Source organism: Aptenodytes patagonicus, chromosome 3 (genome assembly GCF_965638725.1).
Source record: "Aptenodytes patagonicus chromosome 3, bAptPat1.pri.cur, whole genome shotgun sequence".
Lineage (NCBI taxonomy): Eukaryota > Metazoa > Chordata > Aves > Sphenisciformes > Spheniscidae > Aptenodytes > Aptenodytes patagonicus.
In genome coordinates this window covers 103,376,914-103,403,129 of record NC_134951.1, presented here as the reverse complement: position 1 = coordinate 103,403,129, position 26,216 = coordinate 103,376,914, and the positions used below count along the sequence as shown (strand labels likewise).

General features: G+C 39.5%; 1 protein-coding gene across 1 annotated transcript in view; it reads right to left on the bottom strand.

The window, feature by feature from the left end:
* Positions 1 to 7,729: 7,729 nt before the first annotated feature.
* Positions 7,730 to 26,216, bottom strand: part of HAAO (3-hydroxyanthranilate 3,4-dioxygenase) — a 35,744-nt gene continuing 17,257 nt past the window's right edge. Inside the window, exons 5-10 of the mRNA XM_076334457.1 lie at positions 24,466 to 24,555; positions 23,706 to 23,749; positions 14,134 to 14,279; positions 12,910 to 12,978; positions 11,656 to 11,738; positions 7,730 to 9,058 (exon numbers count right to left, since the gene is read on the bottom strand). Of these exons, the coding sequence (XP_076190572.1) occupies positions 8,980 to 9,058; positions 11,656 to 11,738; positions 12,910 to 12,978; positions 14,134 to 14,279; positions 23,706 to 23,749; positions 24,466 to 24,555 (511 nt within the window). The 3' untranslated portion in view covers positions 7,730 to 8,979. The remainder of the gene's footprint in view (positions 9,059 to 11,655; positions 11,739 to 12,909; positions 12,979 to 14,133; positions 14,280 to 23,705; positions 23,750 to 24,465; positions 24,556 to 26,216) is intronic.

Genomic DNA, 26,216 nt, shown 5'->3' with positions numbered 1-26,216 from the left:
ACTCTTTTCGATTAGATGATTAACAAGCTAATTTTAGAGATTGCTTTGGACTACGCTTAATTTTTAGTTAAATTTCAAAATAATGAGAAAGAAGTTAGTTAACTGATTTTTTTTTTTTTTTTTTTTTTTTTGAGATGTTCTTATTGCTCTCCAGTGCTGTCTTCTCCATGTATCTGGATGTTAACATTGACATCTGGAAGCTGTTCCTTTTCAACAGAATGTAGCTAGTAAAGTCTGTTTTTCTAGCATTTCGGTAAGGACTAACTCAGCTGTAATAAGGGTGTTAAAGCACCAAATGTTTTGTTCTTTTATCTTGAATAAGGTACACTATTAGAATGAAGTTATAACCTGCAGATTAGAGATGTCATATTGGAGTGTACCTTGTGTTAAGCAGCCTTCATGTGCTGATGCAGTTCCATCATTGTGTCAGGCTTTAGCTATAATGCCTATGTAGATAGAGAGCCAAATTGTCCTCTGTTGCAGTGCTGTGAGATCAGCGTACTTCCATTAGCTACATATTTACACAAATACAGCTGGGAATAGCATTTGTCACAATATAGACACATGAGGAAATTAATAAAATGGGTTCAATGCAAAACGTTAAGAAGTAATTATGGTTTTCCATGAGAGTTTAATGACAAAATACAGAGGCTGTATAAAATAATCAGTAACACAGGTTTTCAAAACATTTTCTGCTGTTTCTATGTGTCTTGTTTTTAAGCAAGATGAATATTAGTACCTTTTACAAAGAGTGTTTTTATTAGTCCTGCAGGGCAAGGAACTTGAAGATGACTGTTCATGTGATTATACAAACTGTATTTATCTCTGTCCAGCTCCCACTGCACTGATGTTGATGTCATGGAAATAGCATCTGTGACTAACTTGGTGCCAGCTGCAGCAACGGCCAGTCTCAAATACAAGTGGAGATGGCGCCAATGGTGGGTTAAAGCACACAGATGAGCAAGAATAGAGAAGAAGTTTGCTTTGCCACTTAACAGCTCCCCCCATAGTAGATAAAAGGAGTACTTCATTCTCCTGAGCTTTCAGTCTATCTCTCCATTCACTATACTCCTTTTTAAAATTGAGTCTGTTTAGCTTCCCCTGCCAGACACTCTGGCACAGTTCCTCAAGCACTTAAATATCATTGCAGATTTGGGCTTCCGAGCCTACATCTTATTTCCCTCTGAGGGGGAGGAAGCTTTGCAAGTAGAGTTAATTTTGCTATAGAGGAAATAAATGCCATCAAACCTTTCTATCAGATTAAAACTGATAATAAAAAACAACCTTCAGCCCTCCATGAGGAATGTCTGTGAGCTGCACAGCCCCGCTGCCTGGGATGCTGTGAAAAGGCTGGGTTAGGTGGAGCATTTGGTGTAGTCGGCTTCTGATGAAGCCCAGGATAGTTCTTCCCTCTTGTACGATCTGCTTTTTCTGTCCTCCAGCAGTATGTATGGAGCGGATCCAACCCACAGGGAGCACAGATGTAGCTGCTCCATAAAAGCTTCTGAAACATCCTGTGTCTGACATAAATAAAAATGACCTTTAGTATCAATCTCTGTCTCTCTGACTGCCAATAATGGGCTAGTCGTGTTGCAAAGCGCCAAGCACACACGGTATGCTTGGCACAAATTTCACCAGTATGGGCAAGATACAACTAATTACTGCATAAAAATACTCACAAGGCATATATAGGTGTGTTTGTGTGTGTGTATATATGTGTGTGTGTGTGTATATACAAAATAAATAAACCCTATGCAACTATGCAATGGTATATTGGGGGATGCAGAACACAGCAAAGCAACATTTGCATGATTGTAATGTAGCAGCCTGATTCTGTTAACACACTGGCATAAATCAGGGCAGCTGCATCTAAAATGGCAAAGATATAAGTAGGGGCAAATTGCTTTCAGTGAAGAATTGGGTGTAAATTGCCTAGCTTATATCCAAAAGATGGAAGAAATAGCTTTAGACAACTGAACACTGTCATCCATATTGGAAATAGATGCCAGAGTTGGCTAATTTTCATTTTAAAGTCTAGTCTGATGGGATAAGGCAATCTGATTCCTGATTCCAGTGCTCACACACAGTTTCCTATCTGGGTTTAAAAGTAAAGCTAATCTAGTAGTTTTTGGTGGATAGAAAAATGAAATTAATTCTTGTCATTCTGTGAAGCTTTTACTCAGTTTCATTCAGTGTTTATCATTCTGCTCCTGAAAAGAATAACAAGATACTGTCTGATGAGGGGACCTGTGCATTGAATGTTTATTTGCCACTTGGTAATAAAGCATATAGGGTTTGAACCATGTGGGTTGTTAGTCACCAATATCAGGAAGCAATCAGTAACTGCTAACATTTTTCTCAGGTTGTCATAAACAAAGCTGATCTATTTGTGGTTCGACAATCTGCTGATGATTTTTTTTCCCAAATCAAAATGTGTTTTTCACCTTCCTTTTGTAATGTGTGGCAAGATGCTATAGACAGCTCAGATCACAAATGTGTTCAGGCAAATAATTGCCACTGGAACAATGGCTCTGTAACAATGCGTGCTTTCTGTCAGTACTTGCTTTTATTTTCTAGAGTAATGTTTTCTGCAACTCCATTTGGGGAGTAGGAATTTTCTTCTAGCTCACTCGCAATACTGTGATGCTTCCTGCATGGCTCAGTTGATCTTGCTGCAATACTGCGGAGCTGTACCAAGAGGGGGTGGAAATGCCCCTAACAGCAGAGCCTGTGACGGGGATGTTCCTGCAGGACAGCAAAGATTTGAGTTTGACTTCCTTCTCCCGTGCAGAGATGGGAGCTGTTCCTGGGGCTTCTGCTGTTTGCAAGACTGCTCTTTTCCTGGGACTATTGGGTAAAATGAGGTTATAGATCTCTGGCTGTGATTTGCAAGAAGGGAAGGAGCTTTGCTCAGCTCTTGGAAGAAGTACAGGGCCCTGTGGCTCCTCAGTGGAGGTGGTTCTCTGCAGCACCCTGAGAGTGGAGCGTGGCAAGGTGGCATTTAAATGACGCTCTAGGCATTTCCTTGCGGTTCAGCCGTGGACAGCTGTGTTGTGCGTGCAGTTCTCCGCTCAGCACAGCGGTTATTGTGGAGCCTATTTGGAGGTGCCCAAATCTGCCTTCTGCATGGAGTCCAGATGCTGCCCTGGGGTTTTTGGAGGAAGGGAGAGATACCAAAAAGCTAGGTAAGGTGCAGTGACTGTATTTCAGGATCAACCCCCAGTAGTGTTTGGAAATTGTATGCTGAAACTTTCAAGCTTCAGTTCTACACATTGGCACATGTTTAGTTGCTTTACTTGATGGGATTGTCAAATTTATTTTCAAACCATAAAGCATACGGTTTGAACTTATGGGCAACTTACCATACAGAAGAGTTTAAGTCTGCTATGAGTGAAGTACAAGCTTCATCACCTACGGGCTTTAGTATTGCTTTCTAAGCAAACCAGTTTCCTTCAAGGAGAAAAACATTAAAACATCTTTAAATATTTTTTGCTATAGTTGTACAACACTGCAGAAGTCCTATTTTTCTCTGACATAATAAAGATGTACCCCGATTCCTCGCTAAAGCTCCAAATGTGCTTATGCTTGGTTTTATTTTGTCATAGCCATGACATCTTTCTCAGTGGCTTATAAGATTATATAATGTAGTGTTTTTAGAACCCAAATAATTTTGCCCCAACTTCAGCGTAATTCATCTCCCAAACCAGGGACATAATTTTTTATTTAGCTGTGTAATGGCTATGTACATGCACCTACTTAGCAACTCTAAAAATACAAAGCAGTGTTCAAATCTTGCAGCGTGTGGTTCTTATGCAACTTACAATAAATTACTGGGCCAAAGGTCTTGGAGATGTATTTAACCTAGAGCAACAGCAATTTAGAAAGAATTGTTCTGATTTGCAGACCCCAAACCGGAGAGCTGTCTGCAGAAGGGAATCTGATGTGTGCGTTGGAACTGATTTGCCTAATGACTTCGCCATTTCAAGGCTTGTTTCTGGAAAGGTGCTGAATACAAACTGTCTGACTTCGCGCGCGCGTGTATGTGTGTGTACTACCCTAGCTTTCAAGCTTCAATCAAAATTCCAGTAACAGAAAAGGGAGAGTTTTTATGCACTTCCACACTTTCTGGACAATCGCTGAAAATAGCGCTGACTGGATCCAGCATAAGATCTTTCTGTACCAGATAGTGCTAGGACCTGTAGGTCAGGTATTTACTCTGAGCTGCAGGGCAGATATTAACTTTGTCGTCTTCATTATTACTTTAAAATCAACAGTTTTACTTTGGGTCCAATCAGCTATTGTTCTGCATACTTTGATGTTGAAGAGTAGCTCTACAAGTACTTGTGTATTCGATCAGAAACAGACCAGGAGGTGATGACCTTCGTTAACCTAAAGTGTTTGTTCAAGTGCGCTCTGGATTATTAACTGAAAATAAAATAAATAAAAAGAAACCCCAAAGCCCTGAAATGTCTGCATTATGAACACAAGCTGTTTTTTGTAGGAATTTGTTAAATAGCTTAAGTAATTTTTCTTCCTTTACTTATATGCAATGATGGTGGGAGGGTTGCTTTCTGTGCATCTGTTCTATAAAATAAATGTGGCTGGAGAGCTGAAATCAGAGTACAATGAATGTTTTTAACAACAGAATGAGAGCAGTTATTATCTTCACGCAACAAGATAAGATTGTTTTACAGGTGTGAGTAAATGCTGTGTGATTTTGAGGAAAGAGTTTACTACAACACACCTGATTTTACTAATTTACTGATCCACCTAGTCTAGTTTTCTGCCTCTGGTAGGGTTTGTTACTTCAAAGGAACAAACAAGATCTAAAAATAAAGCAAGCATGGAGGAAGAAGAGTTCCTCTCTTGACTTTTACAAGCTGTCAATTTATGCATTGCAAGATGAAATATAGTTAGCGTTAGATCATTACCTTGCCTTAACTGTTCTGCGTTATTTAAAAAAAAAAAAAAAATTGGACAACGTTGAGCTCTGTTGTTGATCTGTGATATCTTTACTACGTGACCTGTGAGGGTCATTGTTTTCCTCTTGTAGTTGTCTCAGAACCACAAACATACATGTTTTGCATAAAGTTGCTTTTTATAGGTCTTATTTCAATATTGTAGAAACAGCTGGTGAAGACTTAAGCTTTATTTACGGTACCAGCACTATTTATTTTTTTAAGTATTATGATTACTTCAAGCAATACTAGTTTTGAACTGGTGCTGATGTATAATGTAACCTTGCTAGTCAACATATTTTTGTTATTATCTCATATTTCAACACTTAATAAGGAGGAATATAGTGAGACACTATCAATTTATTTCCGTAATTCATGTAAGTCAGCATAGCTCAAAATAAGACCATAAGCACCCTATCAGGTCAGACCTGTCTAGCCTAGTGGCAATAGGAGACACTTATTACTTTAAAGATTTTTGATCTATATTGCTAATTTACATGGACTGAAAGACTGATTGTAAGGTGCAAGTTATTTGCTCAATTTGAAGTATTATAATAATGCTTATATCACTCATTATACCATTTAAATGCTATAATAGAAATAAAAATATATCAATAGCTAAAAAGGAGCATTTTATCTTTCTCTCCACAAAACTTACCAGTTTTCTCATTAGGATTAAACATTTTAAAGGCACTGGACAGCCACAGGTTCTCTTGATACTTTACTCAACAACTGGCAGGACTGGGCCACATCACCCTTTCCCATTTGAAGTGAAGGGGAAAGCTCCTGCTGACTTCCAGGATAGGTGAGATTCAGGCTTGGAATAACTCTCTGTGGATGCCTGTAGGTAGACTCAAACTCCTTTCTAAGCTTTCAAGTCGAACCCAGCTTGTGGTTCTGGACAATCCTGCATGTGTTTAAAGTAATAATTCATTTATGAAGTATGGTGCAGGTATGGCTTCTGGTCTGTGTAGGCTTTATTGTAATGTTGCTCAGAATGTATATATGTATAAAGGCTTTGCTTTTGAGTCTTGGAGAAACAGTGAGCAACAGATGGACTGTCTATGCAAGACTGTAATAATGAGGTTAGCACAATCCTGCCAAAATGTAATAAGCGTATTACATATGAGGTGACACAATATCTGTACGATTCAGATGGAAAATGGCTGCCCAAATCAGGGTGCAGGTGCACCTTGTATAGAAAGAGCTGTAAAGAAAAAGTCACATATATGCATAGGACATGGTTTTGTGCTGGTGTGTTGTCATGGACATGCATGTCAACAGGGGTGCATTAGGGCCCTTTGCAGACAACATGCCTAACTAAGCCTTTGCCACTGACCTGAGCCTGAAATCCTTCTTTATGAGGCAAGATCAGCTTTGGAGTCCCCAGACTGTGGTCCCAACAACTCTGGTGCCAAAGTATCTACTGAGCTGACCACACATATGCAGAAACAGTGCCTAACAGCTAAAAGGACTCCAGGAACCAAACTTGCATCTGGCCAACCTCCTCATAGGCAGAGGAGCGTGGGTGCATTTAATTATAGAAGTACCATTGTTGGGACAGTTTACAATATATATAATACGGAGGAAGAATAAAGCACCTGAAAAAGATTCTCTGACTGATCGGGAGCCCTCTGGAACTATTTGAAGATTTGGAAAAAGAGAAGTTGCAGGTTTCTAAATCACAGTGGTTAAGCACCTTGGAAGGAGTAAATGACAAGTTCTCTCTGTGCTCTCATTTGTGCTCTGGCTACCAAATAACTATTGACTTGCAGGGCGGGGGGGGGACGACAGGGAGGAACAGAACAACTGAAACAATTCTCAAAAGAGACACTAGAACATGACATTCTCTTCTCCCAGTACTTGGTATCTAGGCCTTTTTAGAAATCTTCTCACACCGGTTTGATCCTGATTCTTAGGCATACTTATGGGACTGGACACCTCTTACCTAATTTTTAGATGACAGCAGCTCCTCAAAAGAAGTTAACTGATGACCTACTCAGCCCTGGTTTCTGAGCGTGGGCAGTGGCAGAACGGCAGGTGACTGAGCTCTGGCTTAATGCTCCCGGTCTGGTTCTTGCTCTGATTTGAGGCACCTAGCACAGGACTTTGGTAGAATTCAGGTGTTCAATCACAAGTTGTCATAATAGGACTTCATCACAAATATAGTTTGAGTGGAGGCTTTATTTTAAATCCTTATGTCTCTAAAGCTAGGAGGTATCTAATCCAGAGGTGCCTTAATTTTTATTCTGAAATTTCTGTAGCTCACAGTGCCTCTGGATGGATGAAGAGCTGTTGATTATTCTGGACGCTGTTCTATGTGTTGCTATGCTTTATCCACTTACCGTTCAGTGTAAAATATAGAAACATTTCTGTGATGTGAAGTAAATCCGTAAGTAGCACTGCAGTGCTTACCCCCAAACCGGTGGACTGAAAATATAACACTTTGGTACCCTAGATCCCTCAGCCATAGATGTTCACTCAGGGAGTAGGCAATTCTGCAGACACACAGACACACCAATACCAGTGATAATCAGATAAATGACTCCCTTGTTCAAAGGGAGTGTTATACCTCCTTTTCATGCATGATAACCCACACCCATAATAGCCTTAAGGATGGGGCTCAATTTCTCAAATTATGTCCCCTGTTACTAGGAGAACGTAGCAAAGTTCTGCTGTATGCTTTACTAGAAAAGCTAGTGAACTTAAATACGTTATAGATTAAAGCCAAGCCATCTGAATCTTTCTCATCAGAAGAATAAACACTTGAATAAAACACATATGACATCTCAGTTTAATGAGCTTTGTAGGTGATAGATATATTAAAGAAATATTTCTGAACTTAATTAGAATTACAAAAAAATCAAGAAATGGTAACTTTTTGCTTTCTCAGACACATAATAGCAAACATTTAAGCAACCTGTTTTCTGATGTTAATGTGAAGGACTATGTGTTTAAAAAAAAGAACAAAAACCACAAAAAACACCCAATCAAAAAGACCAAAACAAACAAAAAAACCCCTCTGGAGAGTTCCTGGAATAAAAGCAGGAAAAGATAATTTGACATTTGTTATTTCTGTAAGAAACCTCATTGTTCAAAAAGAAGCAGCATTTAGTAGAAACTGATTATAATAATTTTTCTGCTCCCTTGTCCCCTAACACACTTCTTAGGCTACTTTGACTTGAGATTTCTGCTGCACAGGAACATCCATGACCTGGATGCTCCTGTGTTAGTCATATTGCTGTGCTATGTTCTTGACAGTGCAGTGCATAGACAGCATCCAGTACGGTATGTGTACCATGTTACTGATAACTGGGATTGATACTGCATTGTTGGATTTGGTAAACTGAAAATAAGTTACCCAAAGTACAGTGGTGATCTAAGTAACGCCTGATGTTGTTGCAGGTCCTGCTTCCCCCTTTACTAATGCACCTTCCTCTCTTTCACAAAGCACTGAGATCCTCGAGCAGCGCAGCAGATGGTTGGTTTTGTTTTTTAAAGGGCATTTTAGCCAAATATCTCAGAAGATCTGTGAGCTACTGCTGATTAAAGCTCCCCTACTGTGGGCTGGGTAACTAACGTTATACCCAATTTATTACAAATGACAAAACTGAGACAAAGAAATGAAGACTGTTACCTAAGTAGGTGTAACAGTATCTGTCCTATCTCCTTTTCTACATCTTGCGGCAGACTTGCATTTGAAAAGACTTTATCTTATTCTAGATAGTATCATGTATATTATTATATAAGAAATCCTGCTACTTGGATCTGTTTTCACTTCCTTTCAGATAAGAACTATTGTTCTGTTTGTTTTTTAAAAAAATACTGATTGTAGATTTTCCTGAAACTTTAATGACTTGGGGAAAAAAAGTTTTAATTGGGCACAGCACTTGACTCCACTTAATTCAGTGTAATTATTGTGTTAGACTATTCAAATTTCCAGGCATTCTGACTAAAAGATCATTAAGATAAGACAAGTAGGTTAAAACTTAGTTATCATCAAAGTCAACTGGCACAGGAGCTAGGTATAAGGCTGCTTGCGTTTCGGATCCTGAGCAATGCAGAGCGCAACACATTCTTCTGCTCTCTTCCAGCAGTACCTGGAAAAATAGAAAGAGAGATGATCCAACGTGTATTGGGGGGAACCACACACTCGAACCAAAAACTAAAACATTGATGCTACTGAAAAGTAGGGGAAAACAAACAGGTTCTGTTCTGATTACACTTGTTCTCTTTCTATATTGGTATATCTTGTGATATTTCAGGAATTACTCTTCACCATCACTAATATAAGCCAAACATCATGACATGGTGGGGAAGAATGCATATTTACTTATGGATGAACCAAGGGGGAAGCCATCTATTCTGATCTCAGTGACGTAAGAATTGGAACAGAATCATCTCAGTACATACATAATTTTAACAAAATAAGTATCTATGAACTCAATAGTATTTTTCTTGTGGTCATCACTTTTGTATTAGCTGTTTCTGTGCCAGTTGCAGAGATCATAGAATCACAGAATGGTTTGGGTTGGAAGGGACCTTAAAGACCATCTAGTTCCAACCCCCCTGCCATGGGCAGGGACTCCTTCCACTAGACCAGGTTGCTCAAAGCCCCATCCAACCTGGCCTTGAACACTTCCAGGGATGGGGCATCCACAACTTCTCTGGGCAACCTGTTCCAGTGCCTCACCACCCCCATAGTGAAAAATTTCTTCCTTGTATCTAATCTAAATCTACCCTCTTTCAGTTTAAAGCCATTACCCCTTGTCCTATCGCTACATGCCCTTGTAAAAAGTCCCTCTCCAGATTGCCTGTAGGCCCCCTTCAGGTACTGGAAAGCTGCTATAAGGTCTCCTCGGAGCCTTCTCTTCTCCAGGCTGAACAACCCCAATTCTCTCAGCCTGTCTTCAGAGGAGAGGTGCTCCAGCCCTCTGATCATCTTCGTGGCCCTCCTCTGCACTTGCTCCAACAGGTACATGTCCAACTCATGTTGGAGACCCCAGAGCTGGACGCAGTACTCCAGGTGGGGTCTCACCAGAGCAGAGTAGAGTGGGAGAACCACCTCTCTTGACCTGCTGGCCACGCTTCTTTTGATGCAGCCCAGGATACAGTTGGCTTTCTGGGATGCAAGCACACATTGCCGGGTCATGTTGAGCTTCTCGTCAACCAACACCCCCAAGTCCTTCTCCTCAGGGCTGCTCTGAATCCATTCTCTGTCCAGCATGTATTTGTGTTTGGGATTGCCCTGACCCACGTGCAGGACCTTGCACTTGGCCTTGTTGAACTTCATGAGGTTCGCATGGGCCCACCTCTCAAGCCTGTCAAGGTCCCTCTGGATGGCATCTCTTCCCTCCAGCATGTCGACCGCACCACTCAGCTTGGTGTCGTGTGCAAACTTGCTGAGGGTGCACTCGATCCCACTGTACCTGTTGCCAACAAAGATGTTAAACAGCGCCGGTCCCAATATGGCCCCCGAGGAACACCACTCGTCACTGGTCTTCACTTGAACATTGAGCCGTTGACCGCAAGTCTTTGAGTGCGACCATCCAGCCAATTCCTTATCCACTGAGTGGTCCATCCATCAAATCCATCTCTCCAATTTAGAGACGAGGACGTCATGCGGACTGTGTCATACGCTTTCCACAAGTCCAGGTAGATGACGTCAGTTGCTCTTCCCTTATCCACCAAGTAGATGGCCAGAGATCAAGCAGTGCGCAACAGTGACGCATATGATAAAAAGTGCCTGCTGTACAGATCTGATAAATGTCTTAATCCAGTATGAACTGTGCTGGCAGATCTCTGCACGTGCATCATGCCATGATTTTGAAAACAAGCTCATTGATTGGACTGCAGGACTGGGAATTAATTTAAGACAAGTGATTTCACAGAAGTGGTGGAAGTAATGGTGAAGAGAGGAGGTGGCTTTGTGTTGGAATCACAGGTGCAGAGAACACTTCTGTGCACAGCTGGATGGTTTCAGCTCTTTCAGCAAATGTTTTCAGTGCTGTACAAAAGGTGCAAATGTCAGCACTGCTACTTATTAGATTTTTCCTGTAGGAAAGAAGGCCATTTTTATCATCTGCCTATAATTTGCTGCATTGCATTACCCGTGAGTATACATCATCCTTCATCATCTTCATGGTGGGCACTTTATCAGCTTATAGCACTCTTCAACAAGAGTTGGCAAGTACTTTCCCTTTCCATTCTCTCTGGAAACTATTTTCACTGTTTTTTCCTTTATATATATCACATGGGTCATGATTACGAAACAGCCATATGCATCCTACTCCAGGAAGAGAGCTGTGTTCTTAGTCTGAACCCCAAATCTGCTGCATTGATGTTGATTAAGCCTGGTCTGAAGCTTAGAGTATCTGCTGTGATTGCCGATTGGGGTATTCGTGCCCCCTAGTTTTATGCATGGTCTTTTGCATGCTGCTTTTTCTCGGTGGTGCTTATCTTTTTTGTTTTCCCCACCTTTAATCGTAAGAGGTGAACTAGAATGAATGTCCGGCTTTGTTTCCTCCTGAAGACACTTCTGCCCTGAGGAATAACAGAGGCTATTGCAAATCCTGCATTCACAGATGCTGTGTTTCTGCACCAGCTGATGCCCAGCCTGGTGTGGACCAAATACACAGAATTTATGTTGTCGGAAGCTGGGAAATCACACATTGAACCACTGTTCATCTCTACTCACGTAGACTGGGCACGGACAAGCAGGCTGTCGCCAGCAGATAGGGTCAGGGTTTTACCATCCATGGTAACAGTAGATGTGCCCTCCTGAAGGGAAAGAACAGATAACCAGCTTTTAATTTTCCACATCCTATCACTAGCAGAAAGAAAATGCTGCAGGTAAGTATGGAAATCTTTCCCACTGAAAGAGCACTTCAAACCTCCTCTGTTTCATAAGACCTAGCTACGTATTCAGCTGATCTTCCCTGTCTGACACTATTAGCATCAATAAAAACATGCTTCATGGTTCATTGTTCCCCATCATAAAGCAGCAACCCATTGCCTGACTCTTGGGGGTACACTGCTACCAATCTAACCTAGCAGCCTCCAAGTTGGTACAGCTCTGGAAATTACAGAGATAACCTCCTGCAGTACTTCAAGCTCCTCTTCTACTTTTCTGATTTCTAGTATCTTTTTAAGTCTTGAAAAGCAGTTCACAAGTCAGCAGGGAGCTGACAGAAATCGCTAATAGGAGTCCATCCGCACTGGAATGGACTCGTCATTATCATGTCAGGCAGAGGAGCCAGGTTCTTGCCAGCAAGCAAGGGCTTGATTGCATAGGCTGTTGTAAGCTGCAGTGTAAACAAATGTCTTTCAAGATTATTATGTCTTTAATTACTATTTGATAGTCGCTGTGAATTTCAACAGAACAGAAACTGGTAGAAATATCTGCCTCCCAAGCTAGGCGACTTGTGTAAATGAAAACTAGCTTTTCTCTGCGTTTTCCCTTGCGCTGCGAGTGTTTCCTAGAAGCCAGTTGAATGGAGGGCATCTGGATCACCTACCGCTGTGCTTTGGTATAGACAAGTTCTCAGTTAGATTTTTATTAGCTTAGGCTACCTGATTCTAGTTTGACTTCAGTATGAGGACAAATGCTTCAAGGCAGAAGAGGTGACACTTTTTTATCACTCAGAGGCATTCTGATGTATTTACAGGCTATAGCCTAGGTAGGGTATATTAAAATCCCCACCAAGACCTGACAAAGGATGCCAGTATCTCTGTCCTCAACATACAAGATAAGACTAGTCTTAGGGTGGCAGTAGTTTACAGTTATTTTTCACCACAGTTTAAAGCTGAAGGGTGGTGCCTGTTGATGATCTTTTCTATAAGAAGGAAGCTAATCATTTTAATTTCTGTTGCTAGAAGGCTTTGCTACTGTTCAGTCTGCTCTGAACTGAAACATGAACTCATTGGTTAACAAGTGTGAATTGTCACGTACCAGCTGCCAGATCCAGATATCTGAATTCTTTTTACTTTTCTCAGTTGTTCCTGATCCATAAGCTATAACCTTTAAAAAAAAAAAAAAAGAAACAGGGAAGAAAAGTAACGGATTCATCCCAGTGACCAAAGTGTACTTATTCATCTTCCTACAGCATTTAAAACATTCTATTTTTACAGAAAAATGTTCATAGAAGATGACGTTATTTTTACAGACATTAAAATTCACATTACGTTTGGTATTCTCATATTGATTCCTACTGATAAAAAGGGAACTGATCACACCTGCCACTCCTTATGCTCCTCTGCATCCTCACTTATCTATTCCTTCTGCCTCCTCCCACTCTCAGCTTTGCATCTATATCCTTCCTGCTTCTGTTCTTGGAACAGGCACTTCCTCCTCATGAACTCTGGGCCCTGTCAAGAGCCTGTTGAAGTAGAAAAGATTCTTCCATTAATATTAAAAAAGCTGCAGACCGGACCGTATTTTTCTTATTATCTGCCCTTTCTGTGTTCTTCCTGAGAGTCCCACACTCTCTGTCACTTTGCTGTCAAATGTATTGGATTCTTCAGAGTGTGACTCCAAGTAACCCAGGGAAAGAATAGGTTTTGTAAACTATCGTGCATACAGCACAGATATCAAATGGTGACAGCTTCATTTACACCGAAGCTAGACTGTGTTTGACTAAACTGAGAAGTGCAATGCTTTAGCACAGCCCAGCCTCTCTGGTGCTGTCCAGTTTTCCTTGTTTCCACTTTATGGAGATTGAGGGGAAAGGAAAAAAGTGTATTTACACACCCAGATTAGACTTGGCACCAAGAATGCTGTTCAAACGTATAGGAAAGCCAAACACACACACTTGTCAGTAGCATTTGCATCGCACTGGTGTTTCTGATTTGGGAAATACGGGGGGGGGGGTAGGGGGGTGGAGAGAGCGAGCTGTTTTAATCCCAAAGGAAATGAATGGAAGTAAGGTTCAGGTTGATCCTGTGAACGGAAGTATCTGAGCTAGGAAGCCCCTGCCCTAAGCTAGTCAAATCAATGGACGAAGACAGGCATTGCCGACGGGCAGGGCAGGCTAAGACTGAGTTGTTCTTAGGGGTGCGTAACTTTGCTGACTACATATTGTTCCCAGGCCTGGATTCACTCAGTCTGAACAGTAGGCACTTATTATCTGTAGCCTTAAAAATATTCCTCTCTTTCAGAAAAATTAGACCCCCCTACCTCTGTTTCAAAGTTATCTCCAAACATACTCAAGGATTTCTTCTGTTTTATTTCGCCACGATGAACATTTAACCAGCCTTGGAAGTAAAACGGCTCCATAACAGAAGTGGAATTCAGTGGGAAAGGTGTTTCTTTCAGGAGTTCATCTGTAAGCAAGGCAGAGGGCTATCAGTGATGCTTGCTTCCCTTGATCTTTGCAAACATTTTACTGTTGTTTACAGCTGGAAGGGTTCAATTTACTATTTACTATTATCTAGACAAAAGTCAATTGTAACAGCAAACAGTGCTATGGTCATTATCAGGACTTCTTACTTGAGGTTGTAAGACGCATACATATATTCTTTGAAGCTGTTGTCAGAACTGTTGTGCATCCATGCTTGTTAAAAATGCATTCAAACAGTATGCAAGGGACTACCTAGTTCTTGCTGGTATATTCTTCATTCTCTTTCAGACCAGCTTGATAAAATCCGATGTATCATCTCTGAGCCTTTGCTGAGTCATCCCTTACATATCCCCATATAAGTGCAATTAGGCCCATAGAACCAGCTTACTTTACATCTTTCACCTAGTTAATACTGGCTTTTATGTTTCTTCTCCCCTATGTGTTTTTAAATGCACTGACCACAGTGGAGCAAACTGGTTATCATAACCCTAAATTTAATAAAATGCCTTTTTGTGGTGCTCCTGGAGTTGTAGCTGGATTTAATTTCCAGTAATTCTCCTTCGTAACTGATTTGATTTAAAATAGCTGGAGGACCGAATGCAGTTTCAGTGTAGCTGGTGAAATTCAAGATTTGTGCTGTGTGCTGTTGGTATATGAAATTAGCTTTAGTTATTTACCAGCTCACAGTGAAGTGCAGAGACAGCGCAATCACCTTGGTGATCCTAAGCAGTTCATTCTGAGATGCCATGGGGGAACACCCATAGAGTAATTTCAAGTAATAATGCCAACTAGATGCAGGAAAAACTCACTAGATGGCTGTCTTGCAAACGCATTGAGGTAATAAACTCGCAGCCAAATCTTAAGTCTCGGTACTAGTAATAGAGTAGGTCTTTTTAAAGCATTAGTGTATTCATTATGCAATGTTTTTCTGGTTCTTTTCTAAAGCTGTATCTCACTGCTCTGCAGTGTTTTGAATGTATCATTTCAGGTTTTCATGGAAGGCCGTTTTGTATGCAGTCTTTGAACAATATGTGAGAAGGTCAGTGCATCCAAGGGATAGCAGTGTACTGAATAAGCTACTGCTGTTTAACAGATCATAATAAGCACCAAGTATCTACATCCATCTCCAGACAATCTGGATGGGATGCTAACCCTTTTATCTTAGAAACAGGTTTTGCCATTCAAATTTCTTCTGCATTATATTAAATTAAATGGAAGAAGTCAACGTGTTTCTGCAAATGATTTGTCTCAGCAATGCCTCTTTCAGGAAATACTGAAAGCAATCTGAAGAAATCTGCAGCAAAAGAAGGAATTTTTTGTTTGAAAGCTTTTTGCCTTCAAGCTTTTTTTTAAAAAAAGCATCCTACTTTTACATTATTTAACTCAAATACTTAACACGCTTTTATTGAAAAGCAAACTCCTCCAGAGAAATTAAGAAGCACCAGAAGGAAAAAGAAAATCTTTACATTAGATTTATTCTAATCTGGGCCTGGAAACATTAACGAGACCTAGTCTGAACATTCTATATTTTATTGTTTGATAACACTAAAAAGTAGTGTTAAGGTCATTGGCGATTTGTTTTCACACTGCAATATGTCTGATTTTTCTTTTTTCTTAATTTTCATGGGTTCACCAAACTTGCTTTGGACGTCATTAGGAATACTTACATGCTTTGTCCTTAAATTATGGATACGCTCAACTATAGCTGCATTGGAAAGTTGTTTTTTGACTAGGGCAAGATACAAAATAAAGGTCTAAAATATTATGATATATATTCACACACAGCAGAGGAGAAGACAGACATTTTATCGGAAGGTACTCAGTGCAATTAGTATTCCAATAGATTTTTAAATATTTTGTTTCATTAATAGTAGCAATCTTTACCTTCTAAAGTAATATGAAGATGATAGAGATTTTTTCTGTTATCAGAATAAAGCAGGTCACTCTTGAATTTAGAAAAGCCTTTTGGAATACAAGAAAGTTACCCATTGGTAGGACTTTCTACTAAAATGCATGTCCTAGTTGAGATAGTTTTTTAAAAAACAAACAACAAACCAACCAACCAACCAACCAAAAAACCCCCCAAAAACCAGTAGATAGCACCCGGTAGGGTAAGAGACGCACACCGAGAAGCCATGGGTATCCTGCTCAGCTCAAGGGGATACATCTTCTCCACAGGTTAAGAATTCCAGCATCAAGCTAACAAGTAAGTTCAGACTTCATATGTTGGAGAATGGATAGCAAAAAGCTGAGTCTCTAGGGTGGGTACTGTGATGTTTTAGGCAAGCAGAACTATGAATGCTCCCCATGAGTTGCAAGGAATTTGGGGTACAAAAAAGCCAAAGTACTTGTTTGTGTTCTGACCAAGAAGCAACACACATCTAACAACGAAAAGTAACTATAAACTTCTAAGTTTGTAGCTTAACTTCTGTCACTTATTCCCCATACACGTAATTTTGCTAGTTTTCCTCTTTCTAGTGATCTCTGACTCCAGCTGTTGTGATAGCATAACGGCCTTTGAAAACTGAGTCTGCACGAAATGAACCTTTAGTGTGACCCAGCACGATCATTTGATTACCTGTTACTGCAGAACAAGTAAGAGAGCACTGTGATGACGAAGTACATGACATATGTCTGACATTATTAATAGCCTACTTGACTGAGTCCTCATTTAACTCTGATACTCACCCCCTGCATGATGCTGAAAGCTGCAGGTGCCCTAGTGCTTCCGAACTTGAGCTAACGAGCTACGATGAGGAGGATCCAATATTTCGCGATCCCACACATATCAGAGTTGAAGCCTGGTGCTTCCAAAGGAACTGAGTGTTTCTTATCAGACAATGGCTTATATTTAGATATTGTTGCATATATTTCTGCTTAGCCTGTATATTAGCTTTCAACAATATCTCGGGAAGTGTGAGTTGGTGTGTTTCCGGAGTTCTTACGTTCTAGTAATACTGTGAGACAAGGAGACAACATGTTTAATGATGGTAAAAGTAAAACTATGCCAGCAAAATGCAAGAAGATGGCAATTCAAAGCTAGTCGTGTACGTGTCTCCGTGTAATATATCACTAAGTGGAACATCAAATCTAATATATTCTTACATGTCCACGAGATCCATTTAAATAGTTCAATAGTAAAGTCCATTTTTGTAGATCATTACTGTTAAATATTCGTATCACAGCAATGTGTTCTTTATTGGGTTTTATAGCTCTTTTCAGCTTTAAATTAGAATGTGATGATATCATGTTAAGCTGAAAAATACATCATGTTTACTGAACGAGTTTGTAAATATTTAAGAAAGGAAATTCCAGGTTTTAGAGGAAGTTGATTTCAGTTAAACAATAGAGACTGTACTGAGACTGAGAATATGAAGCTGTGCAAAAATGGAGAGAACAGCTTGCAGGAAAACAGCCAGTGAACGTACAGGTAGTTACAGCCTCAACAGAGACCATCTAAGGAAGGGTTTGAACTTGCTGTTAGTACTGTACTACTGACAGCAGTAAAGAGGACAGGTAAAAGAGGACTGCCACTGGCCTACCAGGTATATGCGGGTGTATTTGCTTACCCCAAACTCGCATGTTACATGGAAGCTCCCCCTTCCCTACCCCAGCGACGTGCCTAAGCTTTCTTGTCAAGAAATCAGACCATCTCATTCTCTCAGAGTGTTTCTTCAGTCTTACTGTCCCCAAGCTCTTCCCATAGCTGTCTTGCAAACCTTGTTTCTTCGAGATTTGTTGCAAAGGAAAAGAGCAATAAAGCACATGAAATACAATATATTGAAATAGTGTCAACTATCAAACTGATTACATGTTGGCTTTATGAAAAACTATATTTTTCATACCATCCTTCACTTCTAGGCAGCATATTCTAGATGGAACAATCTTCAAATCTTTAAATCACTTCTACATTCTTACTAATTATGAAAGCCCCTCCACCCTAAGTCACTGTGCTGCCTCAGAAACAGCCTGTCCCTGCATGCTGTGGCCCCATCTGCACGCAAGGACGTGAGGAAGTCCCTTACAAATGGTGTCTCCCTCTGTAAAAGCAGAAGACATCCTTATCCAAAGTGGAGCAGTTAGATCCTCTTTGTTTTGTTACCCTTCAACTGAGCGTAAAACGGTCCAGACTAGGGATAAGGAGCTCACAAGTTATTTTAGAATTATGTATTCATTTATTTCTGTCCACTTTCTAATCATCCCTTCCATCTCTTAAAGAATACTATATCATAATGAATAGTTCTGATGTGACAGTTTTGCAGCATTTCACGTTTAACTGCCAATGCCAGCAATAATATATACGCTGGGATGTTTTTCCTATATGTGCTTACCTAATTCCTATGAAAATTCTGCTTTATTCTCAATGTTAACAGAAATGTCAATGAGGCCAGTAGGAGTTTAATACCTCTGCAAATAAAACCTGTGGACTGAGGGATGTAATTTCAGTCATCTGGGTTTGAAAAAACAAGTAGTTAGCTCATTCCATATAAAAATCCAGAGTGAAAGCACTGACGGTGACTGATTACTTTGGGGGTAGTTGGTTCATTTCACTCGTTGAGTATAGATGCAGAAACATTTAGCTGAAAATACAGCACTCACTTGGTGTAATCATACATTTCCCTGTGTTACTGTGTTTTTGTAGCATGCCCTGAGAATTGGCATGACTGCTAATTTATGACTTGTCCCTGTAATTATTTCTAGGCACATTTTTCTTTGTGTCATTAAATCTACTCTGGAAACTAAACAACAATTTTTTTTTTTCCTAATTGAAACAAAGAAGTTTGATGAGGAAAGCTTTGAAAAATACTTTTGTAATAAAGAAATATAGCCTCTTCAAAAGGAGGTATCACCAGCCAGAAGGAAGGGAATAAATTAGAGCAACAAAATTGCATGATTTAGGCCATAATTCCATTTAAAGGCTCTTCATGATATATCTCGGTCATTGTTAAGAATGATAAATTGTATTCAGAAATACTGACCGCTGTTCCAATCCTAATATCAGGAATCTTAATTTTTGTTTCTGAATCTGCCTTTTATATGACTGTGGGCATTTCATTAATTGTCTCTGTGCATAACTTCTGCTTCCATAGAAGAGGAATAGGATATTTCATTATAACAAAGGGTTTTGTATTATATATCTGCATGTCCACTGACAATAAAGCTTTTATGGGAATTAAAATTTCACTGATAATTATAAGTAGATTAATTAATTTGGATGAACAAACCCCTGACATTCTACCTACACCATTAATGTGTACAGATCATTTTTAAACAAGTCTAACTTAGGAAAAGTCTTTTCTTGTACTTTTTCCCATCAAATTTCACATAAAAGAAGCCTGCGTTATTTTAGTGAGCATGGCAAGAAAAACTTTTGAACTTCTGGATACTTTTGCAAACAATAGTCAGCCATCACCATTTATTAGAACTGGGGTTTGTCTGTCTGAACTGTCTCTTGTCCACTTGACTATAAAATTGGGATGAAATAGAAACCTTGAGAGAATCTTGCTTCCAGTCTGATTCAACTGAAAGCAGCAAGAGTTGTTTTGATAACTATGATTCCTCATGTCAAAATTTGTGTAAAGTAAACCAAACCAACCTGTCTTGAGTGTTCCATGTTTAGACTACATCCTAAACATATTCACCCTTATTGATAAAAGGAGGGGAGAGTTGTCTCAGGCTTTATTTCTACACGTGGTAACAAAAGAGGCTAGTAATTCAGTACAAAACAGTTCCAGGGAAGATGCCTCAAGTAAGGATTGCATGCGATATGTGTTTCTGGTTGTATTTCACTTGATGGTACTTGAGTCCTTCTTCTAAAAATGTCTCTTTTTAATAGCTACTGCTGTCTCTTCATATATTCTGAGTACCCTGCTTTCAGAAGGAATGGCCCTAATGTTGGCTGAGCCAGAAACCATAAATAAATCAAGAAAAAGTCTGGACTTAGGGTTTTTTTTTGGTGTGGTGCTTTTTTTAAAGCAATTGGAGCTTGATTGATTCCATTTATAGCTTTCCTCTATGAGTGAGCTGCAATCAAGTGTTTCTTTCAACATGTTTTTCTTCAATTTTATTCCATTTCTCTCTAAAAAGGGGAGGCACTAGTTCAGGCTTATGTAGAGATGAACCTGAGAGCGCTTCAGCTGGCACTTTTAAACTGAGGGGATTCTGGATTTTCAGAAGAGAAACTGAAAGAGGCTGAAACCCAGCCCTCTGCATAGGCCAGCTCAAATCTTGGTAAAATATGTCTCGAGTCAGACATCATGAGAAACTGGTGGTAGCTTGTGGTATGTTGCAAGTGTCATGCTGGTTGTTGAATTCTACTTCTTAAGAAAAAGAAGAGAGCTGCTGAGGGAATAATCCAAAGCGTTATTTCTCTATCAGTTGGGTATGCCTCCAGAAGGAACATATTGGGTATGCCTCCAGAAGGAACATATTACCAGCTTACTCACATCTCAGTCAAACTTTGTTTGATTTCTTTATTTTATTTTAACACGTCTCACTAAAACTAGCTAAAACTTCTGTAACTAAAAATCTGGGGTATTTTCCTCATGTATAAGACATCACTGAGACTTTGAGCTTCTTACTGTCCATGAGAACTGAAAACTGGAAAAGTGGAGCCTGTTCCCCAGGCTGAAAGCCTGCCATGTAACTTTGTTGACTGCTTTTTGCTTACAGCAAGAGTTAAGCCAAGAACATTTCAAATATTTGTTGTCTTGACTTAGTGGCTAATCCAAGAGGAGAATCCATTCAGGGGAAAAAGAGGTATTGAGCTCTGAGCAAAATAACTACGTTTACTTGCTTTATTTTTTTTTGTCTTGAAAAAAACTTTTTTCAGCTTTAATGGAAGCCTCTCATGCCTTTTGGCCTTTTTACAGCTCTTGAATAAATTACAAGGAAAGAGCTTCTGTACTGGATTTATCAATAACAATTTCTCAGAGTTCTGTGTTTAAAAAAAAAGTGTCAAGATGTATCATAGCTTCCGATCGATTGTCAGGTTTGGTCTTTAGCTCTAATCTTCTGCAAAAATATTAACAATATCAATCTTTAATGTTCTTTTTTTCTGCACTGATATAATTATTTTGTTACTGACATATAAGCTTTTAGCTCAGACTGGTAGGGATGCTTATTGGAAATCACTGTATTGAACAAGGATAATATGTGTGAGATGATTTTTTTTTTATTACAGCAGCACCTAGAGGCTTCATCTGAAATTGTATTTCCTCTGCTAGATGCTGTATGAACACACAGTGAGAGACAGTACCTGCCCTACCTACCCCCCCGCAAAAAAACCCCAACCCAAACAACAAAAAACAAACCACCAACACCCAAACATGTCACACAAGTGACACACTCAAATTAAAATAAATACATTTTGATGGTGCATATAAAGAAAAGTAAGATCTTGGAGACGACAACATTTTGTCTGTGAGAAACACAGGCTTTTTCTGAGAAGTACATTTCCTAGTCAGTCAAAGAGCCAATGCCAAAAGGTCATTCAGCTGCAAAGTCTTTCAGGCAGGGTTTCTGACTGGCTTACCATTTCCTAATTGCAAGGGCTTGTAAGGTTGCTATCCCATAGACTCTTCTGTGAACCTTTCATTTTGGTGATGATGATTTAGTCAACTGTTTTAAGAAAGGTGATGTTCATGCAAAGAACATCTTTCCCTGATTTTAGGATCTGAGTAAGAACTTTGTTCCATTGTTGATTGAGACAGCAGGCAGTGACATTTTTATGGTGACTATCAAGCTGAGAAATGGGATAGATGTGGAAATAATGTTTCACTTGAACTTTGGTCTCTAATAGAGTCATTCATAAAAATCATCTTACTTAAGACATTCGGGAATGAAGATGGAGATTAAGGACAACTGGTTCCAAAAACTTCTTAGAGACGGGAACTAAAATTTATCTTTAACTTGTGGCAAGGGTTTCTATGATTCTATGATGAGGCACTTAGGGACATGGTTTAGTGGGCATGGTGGTGTTGGGTTGATGGTTGGACTCAATGATCTTAGAGGTCTTTTCCAACCTCTATGATTCTATGATTCTAAGAGCTATGGAATTTGTTATGGGTGTGACTGAAGGATGACATTCAAGTTTGTCATGTAGTTGTAAGAGTAGCATAGCTGGGTATTACGGCTGTGCATGTGTGCACATGCGGTGTGCCTGAGCCATGAATTTCCTGGTTGGTGCAGGACGTCCCCCAGTCTGTCACCTGCATAGATGAGACAACAGACTGATTGGAAACAACAAACCTAGTTCAGCAATGGGATTGACTGAACTGGTGGCCTTCACAACAGCATTTGGCTAACTGGTGCAGGAACTCTCCAGGTGGGAATCTCAGTCTGTCCTGGAGATCCCACAGGCAGCTCCTGCTGTGCTTATGCTGATTTGTACTTTTCATGTGTCGATTAAGAACCTGACGATGTCATGGAGACTCTCCAGGTAGTTCCTGCAGCAGAACTGACCAGGTTGCACCTAACTAAAACACTTGCAAATAGTCCATAGAAACTGTTCCTGCAGGTGCAGAAATGGTCACATAGTGCGGTCTTTTGTACATAGTTAAGACAGGTGGGTGGTATTTTGCACATAGTTTACGTTAATCAATAGCAATGGATCATGCACATGCTGGGTGTTCATGTAGAGCTGTGGGCCAACAGGATTGGAAGATTTCAGCAAAACAAATTTCCCACTGAAGGTAGTGTCGCAAGTACCCTTGCAATAGAGACTTCGGTTGCCATACAGAAAGCAACCATCACGTCTGAGAGATCCGATTCCTAAAGATACTAATAAATTAGTTTTTAACAGTCACTCTCTCTATGTCCTATGTCTCTGTCCAACAGACTCAAGAGCGGAGTTACGATTGCAGTATCTGCTCCAGTGTGGAAGTTGCAATCACTATGCACAAACAGAGGCAAAATAAAAAATAGGGTAAAACAGCATGGAAATAAAATGTTAAATGGATCAGATACATGAACTAAAGGTATCTGTCTTTCTCTAGGTGTCCTTATTTCCCAAGAGTAGATCACAGTGTATAGTTACAGGTAAAGGACTACAAGTAGGTATGGAGTGTGTAGATTCAACTCACAAAAATCTCATTCTGCACAGTCAGAAATGAAATTTTGTTAGTATAAGACTTGAATGGCATGCAAGGATAGAATTATTGAAATTTCACACTGTACAGTTACCTGATAGGTCATTATGATGGCATCACATGAAAACCAAGATGCTGTGGGTAATCACGTGTATGGATTTTATTTGTGGTTGGGGTAATGAAAGGAATTACTTCCCAAAGTAACTTTAATTTACATAATCAGAAAGAAAACCAGAAACTTAGTCATTTTATGTGGAGAGAATCATTGCTGTTCAATCAGATACAGTAATTGTTCTAATTCTGAAATTAATTTGCATTACCTGGATTTGGTTTTCCAGTTTGATATTGTCTTGAATTGAAAAACCTGGAATAATAAACATTTAAACACCAGTAAAAAGTCGTGTTCATGTTCTCCAGGTTAACAAAGACTAGGCAGTAATACTGGCCATTAAGCTTTGTGCTGAGAATGGATGTGCCAGATCCTCAGCTACGATCACATGTATTCAACAGGGCTATACCTATTTTATTGACAGAGGGTTTGTCTGAAAGTCCTCCAAAATTCATGTCGCTAAACAATTTCCTTGTTCACCTTTAGCAACCGTTTAACAAATTGATTAATTAATTGATGACATTCACACATTTCCTAGAAAGCAGCTCTCTACCAAAAGTGCCAGTCCTGATTGTTCATGAGTAATATCGATTAAAAGTACTTAGATTAAAGCAAAAGTGAAAGAAGCCCTAAGGCAATTTAGTGTTTTACCTAGTTAACCTAGCATCAATTCAGTGTTAATTTTTCATTCAATTCTTTTTGCACTTTGCAGCAGTGTGCTTTTACTTGTTCAAAAAGTATGTTCCAGATAGATCTGAGGAACACTTGATTTTCATATTTTTCTAAATCTGATTTAATGAGTTTGGGGTATACAAGATATGATTAAAAATTTGTAGAGCAGCAATTAACTTTTAACAAGTCTATGTAAAATGCAGCATAAATAGAAAATTAACTAAGTCAGTCACAGACTGATGAAGATCTATTAGATCATTTTAACCGTTCTTTTAAAATTTACACAGAAAAAAGCTTACTCTTGGATTATTGGTATAAGCTGAGTGCCGAGATCTTCGCAGTGAAACCATTTTTCAAAGAGGACATTAGTTGATTCTCCAACATAGTATCTGACAAAGTAAAAACATTAGTCAATCCTTTCATTAATTAACTGATCAGTCAGTTTCAGTCTTTTCAAGAAAATAGCTGCTTGCTGTTGTGTAAGAGCGTGTTATTCTCAAGCCTGGTGTACTTTATTCTGAAGAATGGTTATTTAGGGAAGCTTTCTGTTTCCCTGGTTAGCTGACTTGGTGGGTGGGGTGCTCAAACTTCTATGGAGGGCCTTGTAGTTCTGCTGATCAACCACAGATAAGTCACCAAATTCCTTTAGCAAACTTTCCAGATTTAATCCTGGAAATGATTGGTGCCATAGTCCCTTGGGACCAAAAATTCTCACTTTGGATGTAGTTACTGCAAAAATAACTGGCCCCAAATACCATCTCCAGTAACTGCTTCCATGCAGCTATGAGATAAATGCTCATATTTAAGGGCGGCAGCTTGCTTATTGCCCATGCACGGACTGGTAAGAAAACAAGGTGGCTCACGGACTTGTTTGCAAAAAATAGACGGTTGTCAGCTGCGTAAATTTGGGAAGTGTTGTTTAGCTCACCCCTCTGAAGAGGAACTTAGTGCTTCACTTGCATTATTTTATGTCTTCATAAATAAACAAATTGTGCTGGGATCAACAGGTCAAGGTTGCTGTAATCTATGGAATGGCAAATACAGAATTTACCTACGGATTTAAAAAAGACTGCATGGACTGGCAAATGAGTGATGCTCCAGTACAGTCACTCATATTGCGACTGATTGTAAATAGGTCCTGTGTGTCCTTTGGTTAAAGTCACTGGAATGTGTGTTTGAAGAGAGAAACAAGGCTTATATAATTATACTGTGCATATTTGTGTATACACGTCTGTCTTATGTATCTATATACATATTGTCCAGAAAGTTTGTAAGAGCTCCCCGGCTCCTTAAGTTTTGCAAAAACAGGGTACTCGGAAGAGAGTAATGTTATTACTGCCTCCAGTATGGAAAAAGCTGTGCTACGAGCACAAATTTTGAACACAGAGAATCTACAGAGAAGAGAGATGTTACAAATCTCTCGGCTGGGAAAAGGCTTTGCACCTGGGAAGGACTTTGCACCTTACTGGGTGTTAAAGAATCCAACCACACAACTAACATAAAATTTAGTTGTTTCTGTACTTGTTTGCCATAGGATTAAGATTATCTAGTGCATTTTTCTTATAGTACAAAGCATGTAATCATTACTTAGGCTGAAACACTGGGGCAGGCTACTTCTTCACTTGTACAATAATTGGCATGCTGGGGGCTCTGATTTATGACTGAGGCTTGTAGGCATGATAAATAATGGAACAGTAACGTAATATTAGACCTTGAGTCAGCATACTTCAAAGTTTATTATGAATTCCTCTTGTACAGTCTTTGCTGCACGTGGCTGGGAGTGAAAAAAGTTTGAGAAGATTAGAGGTTCTGATTGTAAATCCCATCTCTCCCAGGAGCACACAGAGAGACAATGTAGGTTAAAAAGTATGACATGATTGTTCACTTCCAAAACTTCAGGTGTCTTTGTTTATCATGTCAGTGTGAAAACAAGGGCACAAAAAACCTCCAAGTGATTTATTTTCAGGCATCTTATTAGGTATTTTCAATTAAGAGTGTGCTTTGTTAATCAAATTATTTTCTTTCCACCTGCAAACCATATGGTAGCTTT